Genomic DNA, 17,731 nt, shown 5'->3' with positions numbered 1-17,731 from the left:
TCTTGGCAAATACTAGAAGCTTCCTAGGATTTAAGCCACTTGCTGCTTCTAGATCTGACAGCTGTGTCACTCCTAACAGCTGGAGTCTTAGCCTGGCAAGTGCAGGGCACGAGCACAGAACGTGGTCGATGGTTTCCTCCTCCAACCCGCACTTCCTAAATCTGCTATCACTGACCAAGCCTAATTTAAAGGCATGTGACGCCAGAAGGTAGTATCCAGTCAGAATACCTGTCATGAGTCTACAGTCCTCTCTTTCTAATGATAGAAGCAACTTTGTTAGTCTAAGGTTGTAAGACCTACAGCCCCGCGCTTGAACCCACGCCTTTCCCGCTTGGCCGATCATGTGCACTTCTGGCTTTCGCTTAATCTCGCCCAGTGGAGCAAGCTTCAAGGGATGGGACATTTTTAGCTAGCTCTTCTGCTTTTTCATTCCCATCTATTCCCATATGCCCTGGGACCCAATTTAGATGTATGCTTCTCTCTGTCCCCATTCTCTCCGGAGACTGCTTACACTCTAACATGCACTTAGATGCTGTGCTATGCGAGATTATTGCCTTAATTGCTGCTTGCAGCTTAAGCTATTCTCTTCCAGGGTTTCTACTGCTTTGGTTACGGCTAATATTTCCGCTTGGAAAACGCTACAGTAATCCGGCAGCCTGTAGGATCTGCTAATTGCCGGATCAGCACAGTATACAGCAGACCCTACTCCTTCCACTACTTTGGAACCATCGGTGTACACATGTATCGCCTCGTCCGCCATTTGCGCACCCTTGTGCCAACCGTCCACCTCTATTGTGGACTTAAGATCTCCCTCGAAGTGCAGATAGGGAATCAGGTAGTCTGTTCGTCTTGTGATTGATGACGCTATACTACTATGGCCATATGGTCGGCGCTCTAGCTGCCCCGAGGCACCGAGCCTGGTTGCGGTCGTTAATGCATTGTTCTTTGCTACCAGGTCTACAGGTGGAATGTACAGAATGGCATACAGTGCAGCTGTAGGGGTTGTTTTCAGGGCTCCCGTAATGCTAAGCATTGATAGTCTGCATACCCCCACTAATTTTTTGAGGTATGTTGTTTTTTGTCTGGCTTTCCACCAAACAAGAACTCCATAGTATAGAATAGGGCTTACAATCGCTGTAAAAACACAATGAGAAAGAGAGGGCGATAGGCCCCACGTACACCCCAGCATTCTTTTACATGCATAGAGTGGCGTTGAAGTCTTCTTGACCCTCTCCTCCACGTTGAGCTTACATGATAGCTTATTGTCTCCTGTAAGGTCACCCCTACCAACATAGGCCTGGTCAAATTTGGGACTTTGTACCTCTTTGTAAACAAGACCATATCCGTCTTCTCCGCATTGACTTTCAACCCGACATTAGATGCCCAGGTATGAATATCCCGAAGCGCCCGATCCATCAAAGAACTATTCGTTGGAAGGCACTTTCCACTTATGACAATTGCAACGTCATCTGCGTAAGCCGTTAGTAATACAGGCCCCTTATCGAATCGCCTGAGCAGTTGGTTGATGACCAGCGTCCACAGCAGAGGTGATAGCACCCCTCCCTGCGGCGTGCCCTTGTCCACTGATTTCGTGGCCTCGTACAATCCCCATTGTGATGTAATCTTTATGCAATTTAACATGCAGCCGATCCATCTGATTGAGGCAGGCTGTACTTTAATGTAATTAAGACCATCCATAATCGCCAATTTTGCAACATTATTGAAAGCCCCGGCAATGTACAAGAAGACTCCTAGAGCACACTCCTTATATTCCAGGGATTTCTCTATGCTTATTACCACCCTATGCAATGCGCTGTCTAGCCATATCGTAAAGTGTCAATAGAATTACCGAACAAACAAATTACAAATGTAAAATATTTCATAATTCTCTATTTTGTAATCAGTTTCAAACATTTTCAGTTTTATAATAAAGTTTCTGACAATTACAAATGAAAACTAGATTATAATATACACAGCTCCTGCAGCTCGTGGGATTTCATAATTTCCGCACTCCCCGTGATAGATACGATGGAGTCCCTCTACGTTAATCCCTTTCTCCGTTAAAGCCTGCATGTACCGTAGTTCAATATTACGCCATGGATTGATATGTCGTGTATAAACCCAAACGAGTTCTAAATTTTGGAAGAGAAAATAATGTTATAAATATGTTTATATGTGATTTTTGAATGGCATGTAAAATTGTGACTACGTTCGTCCATTTGTGCAGCATTTTTCAAATTTTATTAAAGGAAGAAATGGATTGTTGAACTTTTATCCATTATGTATACTTTTGGTTCAAAGACTATGTTGAAGATAAGTGTGGGAATGATTTACCCACATCCCTTTTGGAATTTGGTTTGTTAACGAAATTATTACGATGTTCAGTGTCTTTGTTTTTTCTGCATTCCAATATTTTGTAGAAAAAATAGCTAAAACATATTGCAAATACATAATACACGAAGCCCAACAATACAGCTGTCTTTTGCTTAATGTTAATTTGAGAGTTGGTGAAAATCTCATATTAAAAACTTGCCTACCAACTGTTGTTTGAGTTTCTTTTTAGAGCTAACGTGTCAGATATGAGAACAAGGCTAACGTTAATTTGGGATTTTTAATTAGAATTCCCAAACCCATCACAAACATGATGAATGAACAATACAGAGAATCAAATTGGGAACCAAATTTTTCTACAACTTTTGAGAATTTTTGTTCTGTTCCTTTCTCGGAAAAATTGCCAATTGAAACTTATTGTAATAGTATTGGCGCTACTTTTCTCTTCTCTGCTATGCTGCCGAAGGCTTCCACAAAATAAATTAAAAGCCCTATTCTGTGCACTTGGACAAATTCACCATCTTGCTTATTTGTCAAGTTTGACAATTTATCAAGTAAATAATTGCTATTTTATGTAAAAAATAAAAAGCTTTTTCGCTGACAAATTGTCAATAAGTCAAACGCTCTTGATAATTTAATTTATACGGATAAATTTAAACTAGAATTCTCTTATTGTGCGATCGAGAGAAAATGGAAGAAGATTTATTACTTTTGGTATTATTGTGCGAAGATCCTCCTTAATTGGATTTTGGGGGTAATTTCTGGGTTGTTTTTGAAACTCTCTCGGGGTCCTCCCTGGGTCATTTGGGGGTCGTTCCGGGATCTTTTCGGAGACTCTCTCGGGGTAATTAGGGTTCTTCCGGGATGGTTTTGGGGAGTCCCCAATGTCCACCAAATTAACCCGAGGCAGTCCCCATAACCATTCCGGAAGGTCCTCCATATTACCCCAAGGGACCCCGATGGAATCCCAAAAATCATCTCAGAATGTCCCCCAAATGACCCCGAGGAAGTCCCCAAAAAAATCCCAGAACGACCCCTAAAAGACCCCGAGGGAGTCCCCAAAACCATCCCGGAATATCTCCCAAATCACCCCAAGGGAGTCTTCATAACCATCCCGGAAGGTACCCTAAATTACCCCGAAGAAGTCCCCAAAACCATCCCAAAATAAATGAGACATATCGCTCCAATTGCTCATGGTGCTACGTTTTTGCTTTTGATTTCCTTGAAAAACTATGATTTTAAAATATTTGTTACAAAAAATAATGAACAATATTTACTTATGTTTTTTTCTTACGTTTTTTCCATTTCACGATTCTTGCACTAAACAGCTGATTTCTGTTTACTTTATTTAGTTCACCACAATATGATGAAAAGCACAAGTAGTTTGATAAATTATTAAAAATGTATTTGATAAAAATAAGTAGCCATAAAGGAGTAAAAAAATTTAAGAACTTATAAAACTTGTTAATAAAAAGAAAAATAGAAAAGGTTTTGATAAAAACTTGATTTAATTAAAACGAGTACAGATATTTGATAAAAAAAATTCGAAAAATAACTTTTTTATTTAGAAGTAGTAAAATAAATAAACAAAGAACTTTTTTGGAAATAATTAGTAAACACAAGTAAGGAAGTCTAAGTTCGGGTGAAACCAAACATTACATACCCAGCTGTACACTTGAAATGCTGTTGTTGTTTGTTTTGTGTTCTTAATATTGTTACTAGGCTGCACAATAATATATATGTACACATGGTTCTATTCTGAACTAATTCTTCTTCGAGTTATGGCTCCCGAAACTTGGGAAATGAAATGCTATTCATATAAAGCTATTTTTTGCAACGATATGGCTTATTTTATTAGTTCACGACCCTTTTAAAAATCTTGTATATGAAAGTGGGCGTGATCCCTTACCGATTTCGTTAATTCTTCTTCAAAGCATTCCTTATAGTAAAGGCAACCTCTCTGCCGAATTTTGTTACGATAGGTTTCACGATTTTTGATTTATGATTAATAATATTTGTAAAATTGATTTTATCACAAGTGGGCGGTACCACGCCCATTTTAAAAAAGTTTTTAAAATTTTCACACGTCAAGTTCCAACATTCTAGGTGTATTATTTACGAAATAATCAGGATTTTTGTGTTTTCCAAAATGTTATATATATAAAAAGTGGGCGTGGTTATCATCCGATGTCGCACATTTTCAATACCAATCTATTCTGGGTCCAGATATGCTCGTGTACCAAATTTGGTGAAGATATCTCAATATTTACTCAAGTTATCGTGTTAACGCATCGACGGGCGGACGGACGGACACATTTTTTTCGACACTGATGATTTTGGTACGAGTATACGGAAGTCTATATCTATGTCGGTTCCTTTATACCTGTACAACCAGCCGTTATCCAATCAAAGTTATAATACTCTGCGTACAAATACAGCTGAGTATAAAAACTAAGTAATTTTTTCAAATGAGTATAAAAAATAAAAACAAGTAATTAGTAACAAGAACAAAAAAATTCATAAAATTTGTGAAAATGTAACAAAGTAGAAAGAAGCCTTGATTTCATTAAAATTAGTAAAGAATATTGGTAAAAAAAATTTATTTAAAAGAAGAAAGAAATATGTAACTTTAGAAAAAAACTTATAAAAATAAAAATAATTAGTAAAAAACGGCGGGCTCATTCATCCTATTTGACGTCCTCACGGATCGGCCAGATCAACTATACATTGCGATACATTTTAAAATACATGTCCTGTATGTGAGAGAGTCGTATTAGCGTGTGCTCCTATATCTTCTTTACTGCCTTTATGGCATAGAGAATGAGAATAAGTCGGCGGAAATAAGTTTTAGTAAAATAAGAATTGTACAACTGATTTTCCACCAATAAGAAAACCGCTTCTATTTGTATTTATATCGCTCAAATGATCTTGCAGACCATTCGCTTTCGGTGACGAACATGCTTAATAAGAACCTGGTCTGGCGGCGTTCGGACACACACAAAAATCGAAATGCTTAGTCAAATCAAAACTTACTAACCAGCGTGCTCTGAACCCGATGGAAAATTCTGGCAGGCATAGATGATAAGTTTCTGTAAATCAAGAGTTAGAACTTTGTACCTAAGATTTTTCCAATCAATCTCTTCAGTTCCGGGATTAGCTGCAAAATATAAATAAAATGTATAGTTTAAATTTCTTAGAAAGTAATGATTATAATAACATACCTGTTTCGCTATATGTAATTCGAAATTGTCCTTCACAATTCGAAGGGAATTTAAGTGCTCCGATGCTAGAAATTGGGGTTTCGCTAGTAATTGTGAAAAAATGTGTTAAGCTGCTGTTTATATTTTCAAAGTAAACAACAAGAAGAGTATGTGAACGCTACTGAGAGTTTAAAGAGGAAGTGAGACGCCTTTGCAGGAGGAAAAAAGCATAGGCAGAAAAGCATGAGTGCGAGGAGCATGAGCTGTTAGTCACCACGAATGGCGCCTGCAAATTTTAGCAAACAAATTCGACGACAGACGAAAAGTTCTTAGTCCGGGGTAAAATACTCTCAGAATGAAAACGGTTACCTTTTAACCGATGTCCAGAGAGCACTTAGATTGTGCAGGGAACACTTCTCTGACCTTCCAAATGGAGACAGCGATGTACCTATCGCCCAACTTTGAGCCCGCAATCGATGAACTTATGTTCCTCCACCCAACTACGACGAAATCAGAATATCAATAACCAGATTAAAAAACAACAAGACCTCGGACGATCAGTGACGTAGTGAGGTTTTCTTGCGCCTGGGAAATATGTTTTTTGGTTTGCCCGCAAAACTGACGTTGAGCAACACCATCAGCTCAGTCAGAATTGGGAAAACCCTATTCGAATCGTTCGAAACTAAACGAGGTTTCAAACAGGGTGACCCTCTATCGTGCGATTTCTTTAATTCGTTGCTGGTGAAAATTATACTAGCTGCAGAATTTAATTGCTCTGGAAAAATCTAATTCTAATCTATCTAATCTAATATCTAATCTAATCTAATCTAATCTAATCTAATCTAATATCTAATATATCTAATATCTAATATATCTAATATCTAATATATATTATAAATGGGAAAGTTTGGATGTTAAGATGTTTGGATGTTTGGATGTTTGGATGTTTGGATGTTTGGATGTTTGTCCAGACGTTTGTCTTTGTGACTCAATAACGCAAGAACGGCTGGACCGATTTGGATGAAATTTTGCACACATATAGCCAATAGTCTAGAAGGATCTACTAGCTATATATTTTTCAAAAGGGGCGTGGTCCCCGCCCCCTAGGAACAGTTATAATTTAATTATTATATTTTTTCGTCTTTTCGAGTGAATCACGCCAGAATGGCTACACGGATTTTGATGAAATTTGGGACACAGACAGTAGTCTACTAGCGAAATTTTTTTCGAACATGGAAAGAGGGGTGGGGGTCCCACGACCCTTTCGAGCAATTACTTTTTAATAATTTTTACACATTATAACTTTACGTATACTGGCCTTCACCAATATCACAGACTCAAGGGGTCAAATAAGTCGAGGGTTACAAAGTAAGCAGTGACACCCTCCGCCCGCCCCCTTTATCTCCCCCTCTGGTATAAAATCTATAAATTGTTATAACTCAATATAAATTTTCTCCTAAATCAATAGTTTTTGGTATCTGGTACATACAGAACGAGATCTAGACAATTTTGGAGGAACGATCAGTGGTCCTCTCCTCTACTCCCGCCATCCGCCCTCCGTCAATTGTTTTTATTAGCACGCTTCTATTAGCTTTACCTGTATGTTTCTATGTAACCTTTTATTCGCTCCAATGCGCCTGCTGCCTTATTAACATGGTTTTATAATTAGCTTCACCTTATTTGTAATCCCGTAAGGGTCATATCGAGACCCTTATGGGATCATTTCTGGATGGTTTTCGGGATCGGTCCGGGATTACGCCGGGGTAATTTCGGGACTTTTTCGGGACTATTTCGGGATCATTTTGGGACCCTTCCGGGATCATTTCTGTATAGTTTTCGGGATCCGTCCGGGATCCCGTCGGGGTTATTTTGGGACATTTTCGGGACTATTCCGGAATCATTTCGGGACTATTTCGCGATCATTTGGGGACCCTTCCGGCATCATTTCTGGATGATTTTCGGGATCCGTCCGGGATCCCGTCGGGGTACTTTCGGGATCATTTGCGTACCTTCGAGAGATAAGTTCTTGATGGTTGCCGGGATCATTACGGGACTTTTTCGGGGTTATTTTGGGTCGCTTTAGGCATCATTTCTGGATGGTCTTTGGGATTCGTCCGGCATCCCGTCGGGGTCATTTCGGAACTTTTTCGCGACTAATACGGGATCATTTGGGGACCCTTTTGGCATCATTTCTGGATGGTTTTCGGGATCCGTCCGAGATCTCGTCGGGGTAATTTGGGGACTTTTTCGGGATCATTTGGGGGCTCTTCCGGCATCATTTCTTGATGGTTTTCGGGATCCGTCCGGGATCCCGTCGGTGTCATTTGGGGACTTTTTCGGGATCATTTGGGGGCTCTTACGGCATCATTTCTGGATGGTTTTCGGGATCCGTCCGGGATCTCGTCGGGGTCATTTGGGGACTTTTTCGGGATCATTTGGGGGCTCTTCCGGCATCATTTCTGGATGATTTTCGGGATCCGTCCGGGATCCCGTCGGGGTACTTTCGGGATCATTTGCGTACCTTCGAGAGATAAGTTCTTGATGGTTGCCGGGATCATTACGGGACTTTTTCGGGGTTATTTTGGGTCGCTTTAGGCATCATTTCTGGATGGTCTTTGCGATTCGTCCGGCATCCCGTCGGGGTCATTTCGGGCCTTTTTCGCGACTAATACGGGATCAATTGGGAACCCTTTCGGTATCATTTCTGGATGGTTTTCGGGATCCGTCCGGGATCCCATCACGGTCATTTCGGGACTATTAGGGGATCATTTGAGGACCTTCCGGAACCATTTCTGGATAGTTTTCGGGATCCTTTCGGGGTCCCGTCAGGGTCATTTCGAGAATTTTTCGGGATCATTTAAGGATGGCTTTCAGGATTCGTCCGGGAACCCGACAGGGTAATTTCTGGACTTTTCCGAGACTATTTCGGTATAATTTTGGGACCTTCCCAAGATCATTTCTGGATGGATTTCGGGATCTGTCCGGGATGCCGTCAGGGTCATTTTGGGACTATTAGGTGATCATTTGAGGACCTTTCCGGCATCACTTCTGGATGGTTTTCGGTATCTTTTCAGGATCCCGTCGGAATAATTGCGGGACTTTTTCGGGATCGTTTGGGGTCCCTTCCGGCATCATTTCTGGATGGTTCTTGGGATTCGTCCGGCATCCCGTCGGGGTCATTTCGGGACTTTTTCTCGACTAATACGGGATCATTTGCGGGCCCTTTCGGTATCATTTCTGGATAGTTGTCGGGATACGTTCGGGATCCCGTCAGGGTCTTTTCGGAACTATTAGGACCCCATTTGAGGACCTTTCTGGCATCATTTCTGGATAGTTTTCGGGATCCTTTCGGGATCCCGTCAGGGTCATTTCGGGACTTTTCCGGGATCATTTAAGGATGGCTTTCAGGATTCGTCCGGGATCCCGTCAGGGTAATTTCTGGACTTTTCTGAGACTATTTCGGGATCATTTTGGGGCCTTCCCAAGATCATTTCTGGATGGATTTCGGGATCAGTCCGGGATGCCATCAGGATCATTTTGGGACTATTAGGTGATCATTTGTGGACCTTTCCGGCATCACTTCCGGATGGTTTTCGGTATCCGTTCAGGATCCCGTCGGAATCATTACAGGACTTTTTCGGGATCATTTGGGGTCCCTCCCAAGGTCATTTCTGGATGGATGTCGGGATCTGTCCGGGATCCCGTCAGGGTCATTTAGGGATGCTTTCGAGATCCCTCAGGGTCATTTCAGGACTTCTTCGGGACTATATCGGGATCATTTCTGGATGGTTTACGGGATCCGTCCAGGATCCCTTAAGGGTCATTTCGGGACTATTAGGTGATCATTTGAGGACCTTTCCGGCATCACTTCTGGATGATTTTCGGTATCCGTTCGGGATCCCGTCGGAATCATTGCGGTACTTTTTCGGAATCATTTGGGATCCCTTCCGGCATCATTTCTGGATGGTTTTCGGGATTTGTCCGGGATCCCGTCGGGGTTATTTCGGGACCTTTTCGGGGCTATTACGGGATCATTTGGGGATCCTCTAGGGGTCGTTTCGTGACTTTTTCTGTATTATTTCGGGATCATTTGGGGACCCTTCCGGCATAATTTCTTGATGGTTTGCCGGATCCATCAGGGTCATTTCGGGACCATTTTGGGATCGTTTAGGGACCCTTCCGAGATCATTTCTGGATCCGTCCGGGATGCCGTAGGAGCCATTTCGGCATTTTTTGTTACTTTTCCGGGATAGTTTTTGGACCCTTCCGGAATCATTTCTGGATCTGTGCGGGATCCCATCTGGGTCATTTCCGCACTATTTCGGGATCATTTTGGGATCCTTCCGGAATCATTTCTGTATGGTTTTCGCGATCCGTCGTGGATCCCCTCGGAGCCATTTCGGAACTTTTTCTGGAGTATGTCGGGGTCATTTGGGGACTTTTTCGGGATCATTTGGGGTACCTACCGTCATCATTTCTGGATGGTTTTCGGTATCCGTCCGGGATCTCGTCGGGGTCATTTGGGAACCTTTTCGGGATCATTTGGGGGCTCTTCCGGCATCATTTCTGGATGGTTTTCGGGATCCGTCCGGGATCCCGTCGGGGTAATTTCGGGACTATTAGGGGACCATTTGGGGACCTTACCGGCATCATTTCTGGATAATTTTCGGGATCCGTCCGGGATGCCGACGAGGTAATTTCGGGACTATTTCGGGATCATTTGGGATACCTACCGGCATCATTTCTGGATGGTTTTTGGGATTCCTCCGGGATCCCGTCGGGGTCATTTCGGGACTTTTTCTCGACTAATACGGGATCATTTGCGGACCCTTTCGGCATCATTTCTGGATAGTTGTCGGGATCCGTTCGGGATCCTATCACGGTCATTTCGGGACTATTAGGGGATCATTTGAGGACCTTCCGGAATCATTTCTGGATAGTTTTCGGAATCCTTTCGTGATCCCGTCAGGGTCATTTCGGGACTTTTCCGGGATCATTTAAGGATGGCTTTCAGGATTCGTCCGGGAACCCGTCAGGGTAATTTCTGGACTTTTCCGAGACTATTTCGGGATCATTTTGGGACCTTCCCAAGATCATTTCTGGATGGATTTCGGGATCTGTCCGGGATGCGGTCAGGGTCATTTTGGGACTATTATGTGATCATTTGAGGACCTTTCCGGCATCACTTCTGGATGGTTTTCGGTATCCGTTCAGGATCCCGTCGGAATAATTGCGTGACTTTTTCGGGATCATTTGGGGTCCCTTCCGGCATCATTTCTGGATGGTTTTTGGGATTCGTCCGGCATCCCGTCGGGGTCATTTCAGGACTTTTTGTCGACTAATACGGGATCATTTGCGGGCCCTTTCGGTATCATTTCTGGATAGTTGTCGGGATCCGGTCTGGATCCCGTCAGGGTCTTTTCGGAACTATTAGGAGATCATTTGAGGACCTTTCCGGCATCATTTCTGGATAGTTTTCGGGATACTTTCGGGTCCCATCACGGTCATTTCGGGACTTTTTCGGCATCATTTAAGATTGGTTTTCAGGATTCGTCCGGGATCCTGTCAGGGTAATTTCTGGACTTTTCCGAGACTATTTCGGGATCATTTTGGGACCCTCCCAAGATCATTTCTGTATGGTTTTCGCGATCCATCGTGGATCCCCTCGGAGCCATTTCGGAACTTTTTCTGGAGTATGTCGGGATAATTTAGGGACCCTTCCTGGATATTTTCGGAATGGTTTTTGAGATCCGCCCTGGAGCCCGTCAGGGTCATTTCGGAACCTTTTCGGGATCATTTTGGAACACCTTCAGGGATTATTTCTGTGTGGTTCTCTGGATACGTCTGGAATCGTGTCGTTGTCATTTTGGGTTTTTTTGGGACTTTTCCGGGAACTTTTGGAGACCGTTCCGGGGCATTTCTGGATGGTTTTCGGGATCCGTCCGCTATAGCGTGGGGTCATTTCGTAGCTTTTTCTGGACAATTTCGGGATCATTTGTGATCCTATCAGGTTATCAGCTCATTTAGTTCTTTTTTTTACTCAATTTCAAAAATAAAATGCATTAGACAGAAAACAAAATTTTAAACAGATAACTTGATAAGCAGGCTAATGCGAAGAGCCCATATATTTAAATTTCTCCTTGCGGACGGGGCCGCGGGTAAAGGCTAGTATATTATAAATGGCAAAGTTTGGATGTGAAGATGTTTGGATGTTTAGATGTTTGGATGTTTGGATGTTTGTCCAGACGTTTGTCTTTGTGACTCAATCACGCAAGAACGGCTGGACCGATTTGGATGAAATTTTGCACACATATAGCCAATAGTCTAGAAGGATCTACTAGCTATATATTTTTCAAAAGGGGCGTGCCCTCCGCCCCCTAGGAACAGTTATAATTTAATTATTATATTTTTTCGTCTTTGCGACTAAATCACGCCAGAATGGCTACACGGATTTTGATGAAATTTGGGACACAGACAGTAGTCTACTAGCGAAATTTTGTTCGAACATGGAAAGAGGGGTGGGGTCCCACGACCCCTTCGAGAAATTATTTTTCAAAAATTTTTACACATTATAACTTTACGTATACTGGCCTTCACCAATATCACAGACTCAAGGGGTCAAATAAGTCGAGGGCTTACAAAGTAAGCAGTGACACCCTCCGCCCGCCCCCTTTATCTCCCCCTCTGGTGTAAAATCTATAAATTGTTATAACTCAATATAAATTTTCTCCTAAATCAATAGTTTTTGATATCTGGTACATACAGAACGAGATCTAGACAATTTTGGAGGAACGATCAGTGGTCCTCTCCTCTACTCCCGCCATCCGCCCCGCATCAATTGTTTTTTTTAGCACGCTTTTATTAGCTTTACCTGTATGTTTCTATGTAACTTTTTATTCGCTCCAATGCGCCTGCTGCCTTATTAACATGGTTTTATAATTAGCTTCACCTTATTTGTAATCCCGGAAGGGTCTCGATATGACCCGGGATGATTTCTGTATGGTTTTCGGGATCGGTCCGGGATTACGCCGGGGTAATTTCGGGACTTTTTCGGGACTATTTGGGGATCATTTTGGGACCCTTCCGGGATCATTTCTGTATAGTTTTCGGGATCCGTCCGGGATCCCGTCGGGGTTATTTTGAGACATTTTCGGGACTATTCCGGAATCATTTCGGGACTATTTCGCGATCATTTGGGGACCCTTCCGGCATCATTTCTGGATGGTTTTCGGGATCCGTCCGGGATCCCGTCGGTGTACTTTCGGGATCATTTGCGTAACTCCGAGAGATAAATTCTTGATGGTTTCCGGGATCATTACGGGACTTTTTCGGGTTTATTTTGGGTCCCTTTAGGCATCATTTCTGGATGGTCCTCGGGATTCGTCCGGCATCCCGTCGGGGTCATTTCGGGACTTTTTCGCGACTAATACGGGATCATTCGGCATCATTTCTGGATGGTTTTCGGGATCCGTCCGGGATCTCGTCGGGGTCATTTGGGGACTTTTTCGGGATCATTTGGGGGCTCTTCCGGCATCATTTCTGGATGATTTTCGGGATCCGTCCAGGATCTCGTCGGGTCATTTCGGGACTTTTTCGCGACTAATACGGGATCATTCGGCATCATTTCTGGATGGTTTTCGGGATCCGTCCGGGATCTCGCCGGGGTCATTTGGGGACTTTTTCGGGATCATTTGGGGGCTCTTCCGGCATCATTTCTGGATGTTTTTCGGGATCCGTCCGGGATCTCGCCGGTGTCATTTGGGGACTTTTTCGGGATCATTTTGGGGCTCTTCCGGCATCATTTCTGGATGGTTTTCGGGATCCGTACGGGATCCCGTCGGGGTCATTTCGGGACTTTTTCGCGGCTAATACGGGATCATTTGGGAACCCTTTCGGCATCATTTCTGGATGGTTTTCGGGATACGTCCGGGATCCCGTCGGGGTCATTTCGGGACTTTTTCGCGACTAATACGGGACCATTTGGGAACCCTTTCGGCATCATTTCTGAATGGTTTTCGGGATCCGTCCGGGATCCCATCAGGGTAATTTCGGGACTATTAGGGGATCATTTGGGAACCTTTCCGGCATCATTTCTGGATAATTTTCGGGATTCGTCCGGGATGCCGACGAGGTCATTTCGGGATTACTTCGGGGCTAATACGGTATCATTTGAGGATCCTCTAAGTGTCGTTTCGTGACTTTTTCTGTATTATTTCGGGATCATTTGGGGACCCTTCCGGCATAATTTCTTGATGGTTTGCCGGATGTTGTTGTTGTTGTTGATGAAGGGATTTACAAGGTTTGCCGGATCCATCAGGGTCATTTCGGGACCATTTTGGGATCATTTGGGGACCCTTCCGAGATCATTTCTGGGTCCGTCCGGGATGCCGTAGGAGCCATTTCGGGATTTTTTGTTACTTTTCCGGGATAGTTTTTGGATCCTTCTGGAATCATTTCTGTATGGTTTTCGCGATCCGTCGTTGATTCCCTCGGAGCCATTTCGGAACTTTTTCTGGAGTATGTCGGGGTCATTTGGGGACCTTTTCGGGATCATTTGGGGGCTCTTCCGGCATCATTTCTGTATGGTTTTCGGGATCCTTCAGAATAATTGCGTCAGAATAATTGCGGGACTTTTTCGGGATCATTGTGGTCCCTTCCGACATCATTTCTGGATGGTTTTTGGGATTCGTCCGGCATCCCGTCGGGGTCATTTCGGGACTTTTCCCTTTCGGTATCATTTCTGGATAGTTGTCGGGATCCGTTCGGGATCCCGTCAGGGTCTTTTCGGAACTATTGGGAGATCATTTGAGGACCTTTCCGGCATCATTTCTGGTTAGTTTTCGGGTTCCTGTCCGGGTCCCATCAGGGTCATTTCGGGACTTTTTCGGCATCATTTAAGACTGGTTTTCAGAATTCGTCTGGGATCCCGTCAGGGTAATTTCTGGACTTTTCCGAGACTATTTCGGGATAATTTTGGGACCCTGCCAAGATCATTTCTAGATGGATTTCGGGATCTGTCCGGGATGCCGTCGGGGTAATTTTGGGACTATTAGGTGATCATTTGAGGACCTTTCCGGCATCACTTCTGGATGGTTTTCGGTATCCGTTCAGGATCCCGTCGGAATAATTGCGGGACTTTTTCGGGATCATTTGGTGTCCCTTCCGGCATCATTTCTGGATGGTTTTTGGGATTCGTCCGGCATCCCGTCGGGGTCATTTCGGGACTTTTTCTCGACTAATACGGAATCATTTGCGGGCTCTTTCGGCATCATTTCTAGATAGTTGTCGGGATCCGTTCGGGATCCTGTCAGGGTCTTTTCGGAACTATTAGGAGATCATTTGAGGACCTTTCCGGCATCATTTCTGGATAGTTTTCGGGATCTTTTCGGGGTCCAGTCAGGGTCATTTCGGGACTTTTTCGGGATCATTTAGAGATGGCTTTCAGGATTCGTCCGGGAACCCGTCAGGGTAATTTCTGAACTTTTCCGAGACTATTTCGGGATAATTTTGGGACCTTCCCAAGATCATTTCTGGATGGATTTCGGGATTTGTCCGGGATCCCGTCGGGGTTATTTCGGGAGCTTTTCGGGGCTAATACGGGATCATTTGGGGATCCTTCCGGAATCATTTCTGTATGGTTTTCGCGATCCGTCGTGGATCCCCTCGGAGCCATTTCGGAACTTTTTCTGGAGTATGTCGGGATAATTTAGGGACCCTTCCTGGATATTTTCTGGATGGTTTTTGAGATCCGCCCGTGAGCCCGTCAGGGTCATTTCGGAACCTTTTCGGGATCATTTTGGAACACCTTCAGGGATCATTTCTGTGAGGTTCTCTGTATACGTCTAGAATCGTGTCGCTGTCATTTTGAGTTTTTTTGGGACTATTCGGGGAACTTTTGGAGAGCCTTTCGGGGCATTTCTGGATGGTTTTCGGGATCCGTCCGCGATAGCGTGGGGTCATTTCGTTGCTTTTTCTGGATAATTTCGGGATCATTTGGGATCCTATCAGGTTATCAGCTCATTTAGTTCTTTTTTTTACTCAATTACAAAAATAAAATGCATTAGACAGAAAACAAAATTGTAAACAGATAATAAGCAGGCTAACGCAAATAGCCCATATATTTAAATTTCTCCTTGCGGACGGGGCCGCGGGTAAAGGCTAGTATATTATAAATGGGAAAGTTTGGATGTTAAGATGTTTGGATGTTTGGATGTTTGGATGTTTGTCCAGACGTTTGTCTTTGTGACTCAATAACGCAAGAACGGCTGGACCGATTTGGATGAAATTTTGCACACATATAGCCTATAGTCTAGAAGGATCTACTAGCTATATATTTTCCAAAAGGGGCGTGGTCCCCGCCCCCTAGGAACAGTTATAATTTAATTATTATATTTTTTCGTCTTTGCGACTGAATCACGCCAGAATGGCTACACGGATTTTGATGAAATTTGGGACACAGACAGTAGTCTACTAGCGAAATTTTTTTCGAACGTGGAAAGAGGGGTGGGGGTCCCACGACCCCTTCGAGAAATTATTTTTCATAATTTTTACACATTATAACTTTACGTATACTGGCCTTCACCAATATCACAGACTCAAGGGGTCAAATAAGTCGAGGGCTTACAAAGTAAGCAGTGACACCCTCCGCCCGCCCCCCCCCCCTTTATCTCCTCCTCTGGTGTAAAATCCATAAATTGTTATAACTCAATCTAAATTTTCTCCTAAATCAATAGTTTTTGGTATCTGGTACATACAGAACGAGATCTAGACAATTTTGGAGGAACGATCAGTGGTCCTCTCCTCTACTCCCGCCATCCGCCCTCCATCAATTGTTTTTATTAGCACGCTTTTATTAGCTTTACCTGTATGTTTCTATCTAACTTTTTATTCGCTCCATTGCGCCTGCTGCCTTATTGACATGGTTTTATAATTAGCTTCACCTTTTTTGTAATCCCGTAAGGGTCATATCGAGACCCTTCCGGGATCATTTCTGGATGGTTTTCGGGATCGGTCCGGGATTACGCCGGGGTAATTTCGGGACTTTTTCGGGACTATTTCGGGATCATTTTGGGACCCTTCCGAGATCATTTCTGTATAGTTTACGGGATCCGTCCGGGATCCCGTCGGGGTTATTTTGGAACATTTTCGGGACTATTGCGGAATCATTTCGGGACTATTTCGCGATCATTTGGGGACTCTTCCGGCATCATTTCTGGATGGTTTTCGGGATCCGTGCAGGATCTCGTCGGGGTCATATGGGGACTTTTTCGGGATCATTTGGGGGCTCTTCCGGCATCATTTCTGGATGGTTTTCGGGATCCGTCCGGGATATCGTCGGGGTCATTTGGGGACTTTTTCGGGATCATTTGGGAGCTCTTCCGGCATCATTTCTGGATGATTTTCGGGATCCGTCCGGGATCTCGTCGGGGTCATTTGGGGACTTTTTCGGGATCATTTTGGGGCTCATCCGGTATCATTTCTGGATGGTTTTCGGGATCCGTCCGGGATCCCGTCGGGGTCATTTCGGGACTTTTTCGCGACTAATACGGGATCATTTGGGAACCCTTTCGGCATCATTTCTGGATGGTTTTCGGGATCCGTCCGAGATCCCGTCGGGGTTATTTCGGGACTTTTTCGCGACTAATACGGGATAATTTGGGAACCCTTTCGGCATCATTTCTGGATGGTTTTCGGGATCCGTCCGGGATCCCATTATGGTAATTTCGGGACTATTAGGGGATCATTTGGGTACCTTTCCGGCATCATTTCTGGATAATTTTCGGGATCCGTCCGGGATGCCGACGAGGTCATCTCGGGACTATTTCGGGATCATTTGGGATACCTACCGGCATCATTTCTGGATGGTTTTTGGGATTCGTCCGGGATCCCGTCGTGGTCCTTTCGGGACTTTTTTCGACTAATACGGGATCATTTGCGGACCCTTTCGGCATCATTTCTGGATAGTTGTCGGGATCCCGTCACGGTCATTTCGGGACTATTAGGGGATCATTTGAGGACCTTTCCGGCATCATTTCTGTATTGTTTTCGGAATCCTTTCGGGATCCCGTCAGGGTAATTTTGGGACTTTTTCGGGGCTAATACGGGATCATTTGGGGATCCTCTAGGGGTCGTTTCGTGACTTTTCTGTTCATTTCTGGATGGTTTACGGGATCCGTGCGGGATCTCGTCGGGGTCATTTG

General features: G+C 43.9%; 1 protein-coding gene across 1 annotated transcript in view; it reads right to left on the bottom strand.

Moving 5' to 3' along the window:
* Window positions 1-1,861: 1,861 nt before the first annotated feature.
* LOC137250549 (uncharacterized) overlaps window positions 1,862-17,731 on the bottom strand; it is a 119,472-nt gene continuing 103,602 nt past the window's right edge. Inside the window, exons 4-6 of the mRNA XM_067783548.1 lie at window positions 5,553-5,635; window positions 5,369-5,488; window positions 1,862-2,132 (exon numbers count right to left, since the gene is read on the bottom strand). Coding sequence (XP_067639649.1) covers window positions 1,957-2,132; window positions 5,369-5,488; window positions 5,553-5,635 — 379 coding nt within the window. The 3' untranslated portion in view covers window positions 1,862-1,956. The remainder of the gene's footprint in view (window positions 2,133-5,368; window positions 5,489-5,552; window positions 5,636-17,731) is intronic.

The sequence above is a fragment of the Eurosta solidaginis genome, chromosome 1 (genome assembly GCF_040869045.1).
Source record: "Eurosta solidaginis isolate ZX-2024a chromosome 1, ASM4086904v1, whole genome shotgun sequence".
NCBI classification, from domain to species: Eukaryota; Metazoa; Arthropoda; class Insecta; order Diptera; family Tephritidae; genus Eurosta; species Eurosta solidaginis.
Note: the sequence above shows the minus strand (reverse complement) of the source record. Positions and strands in the feature narration are given on the sequence as shown.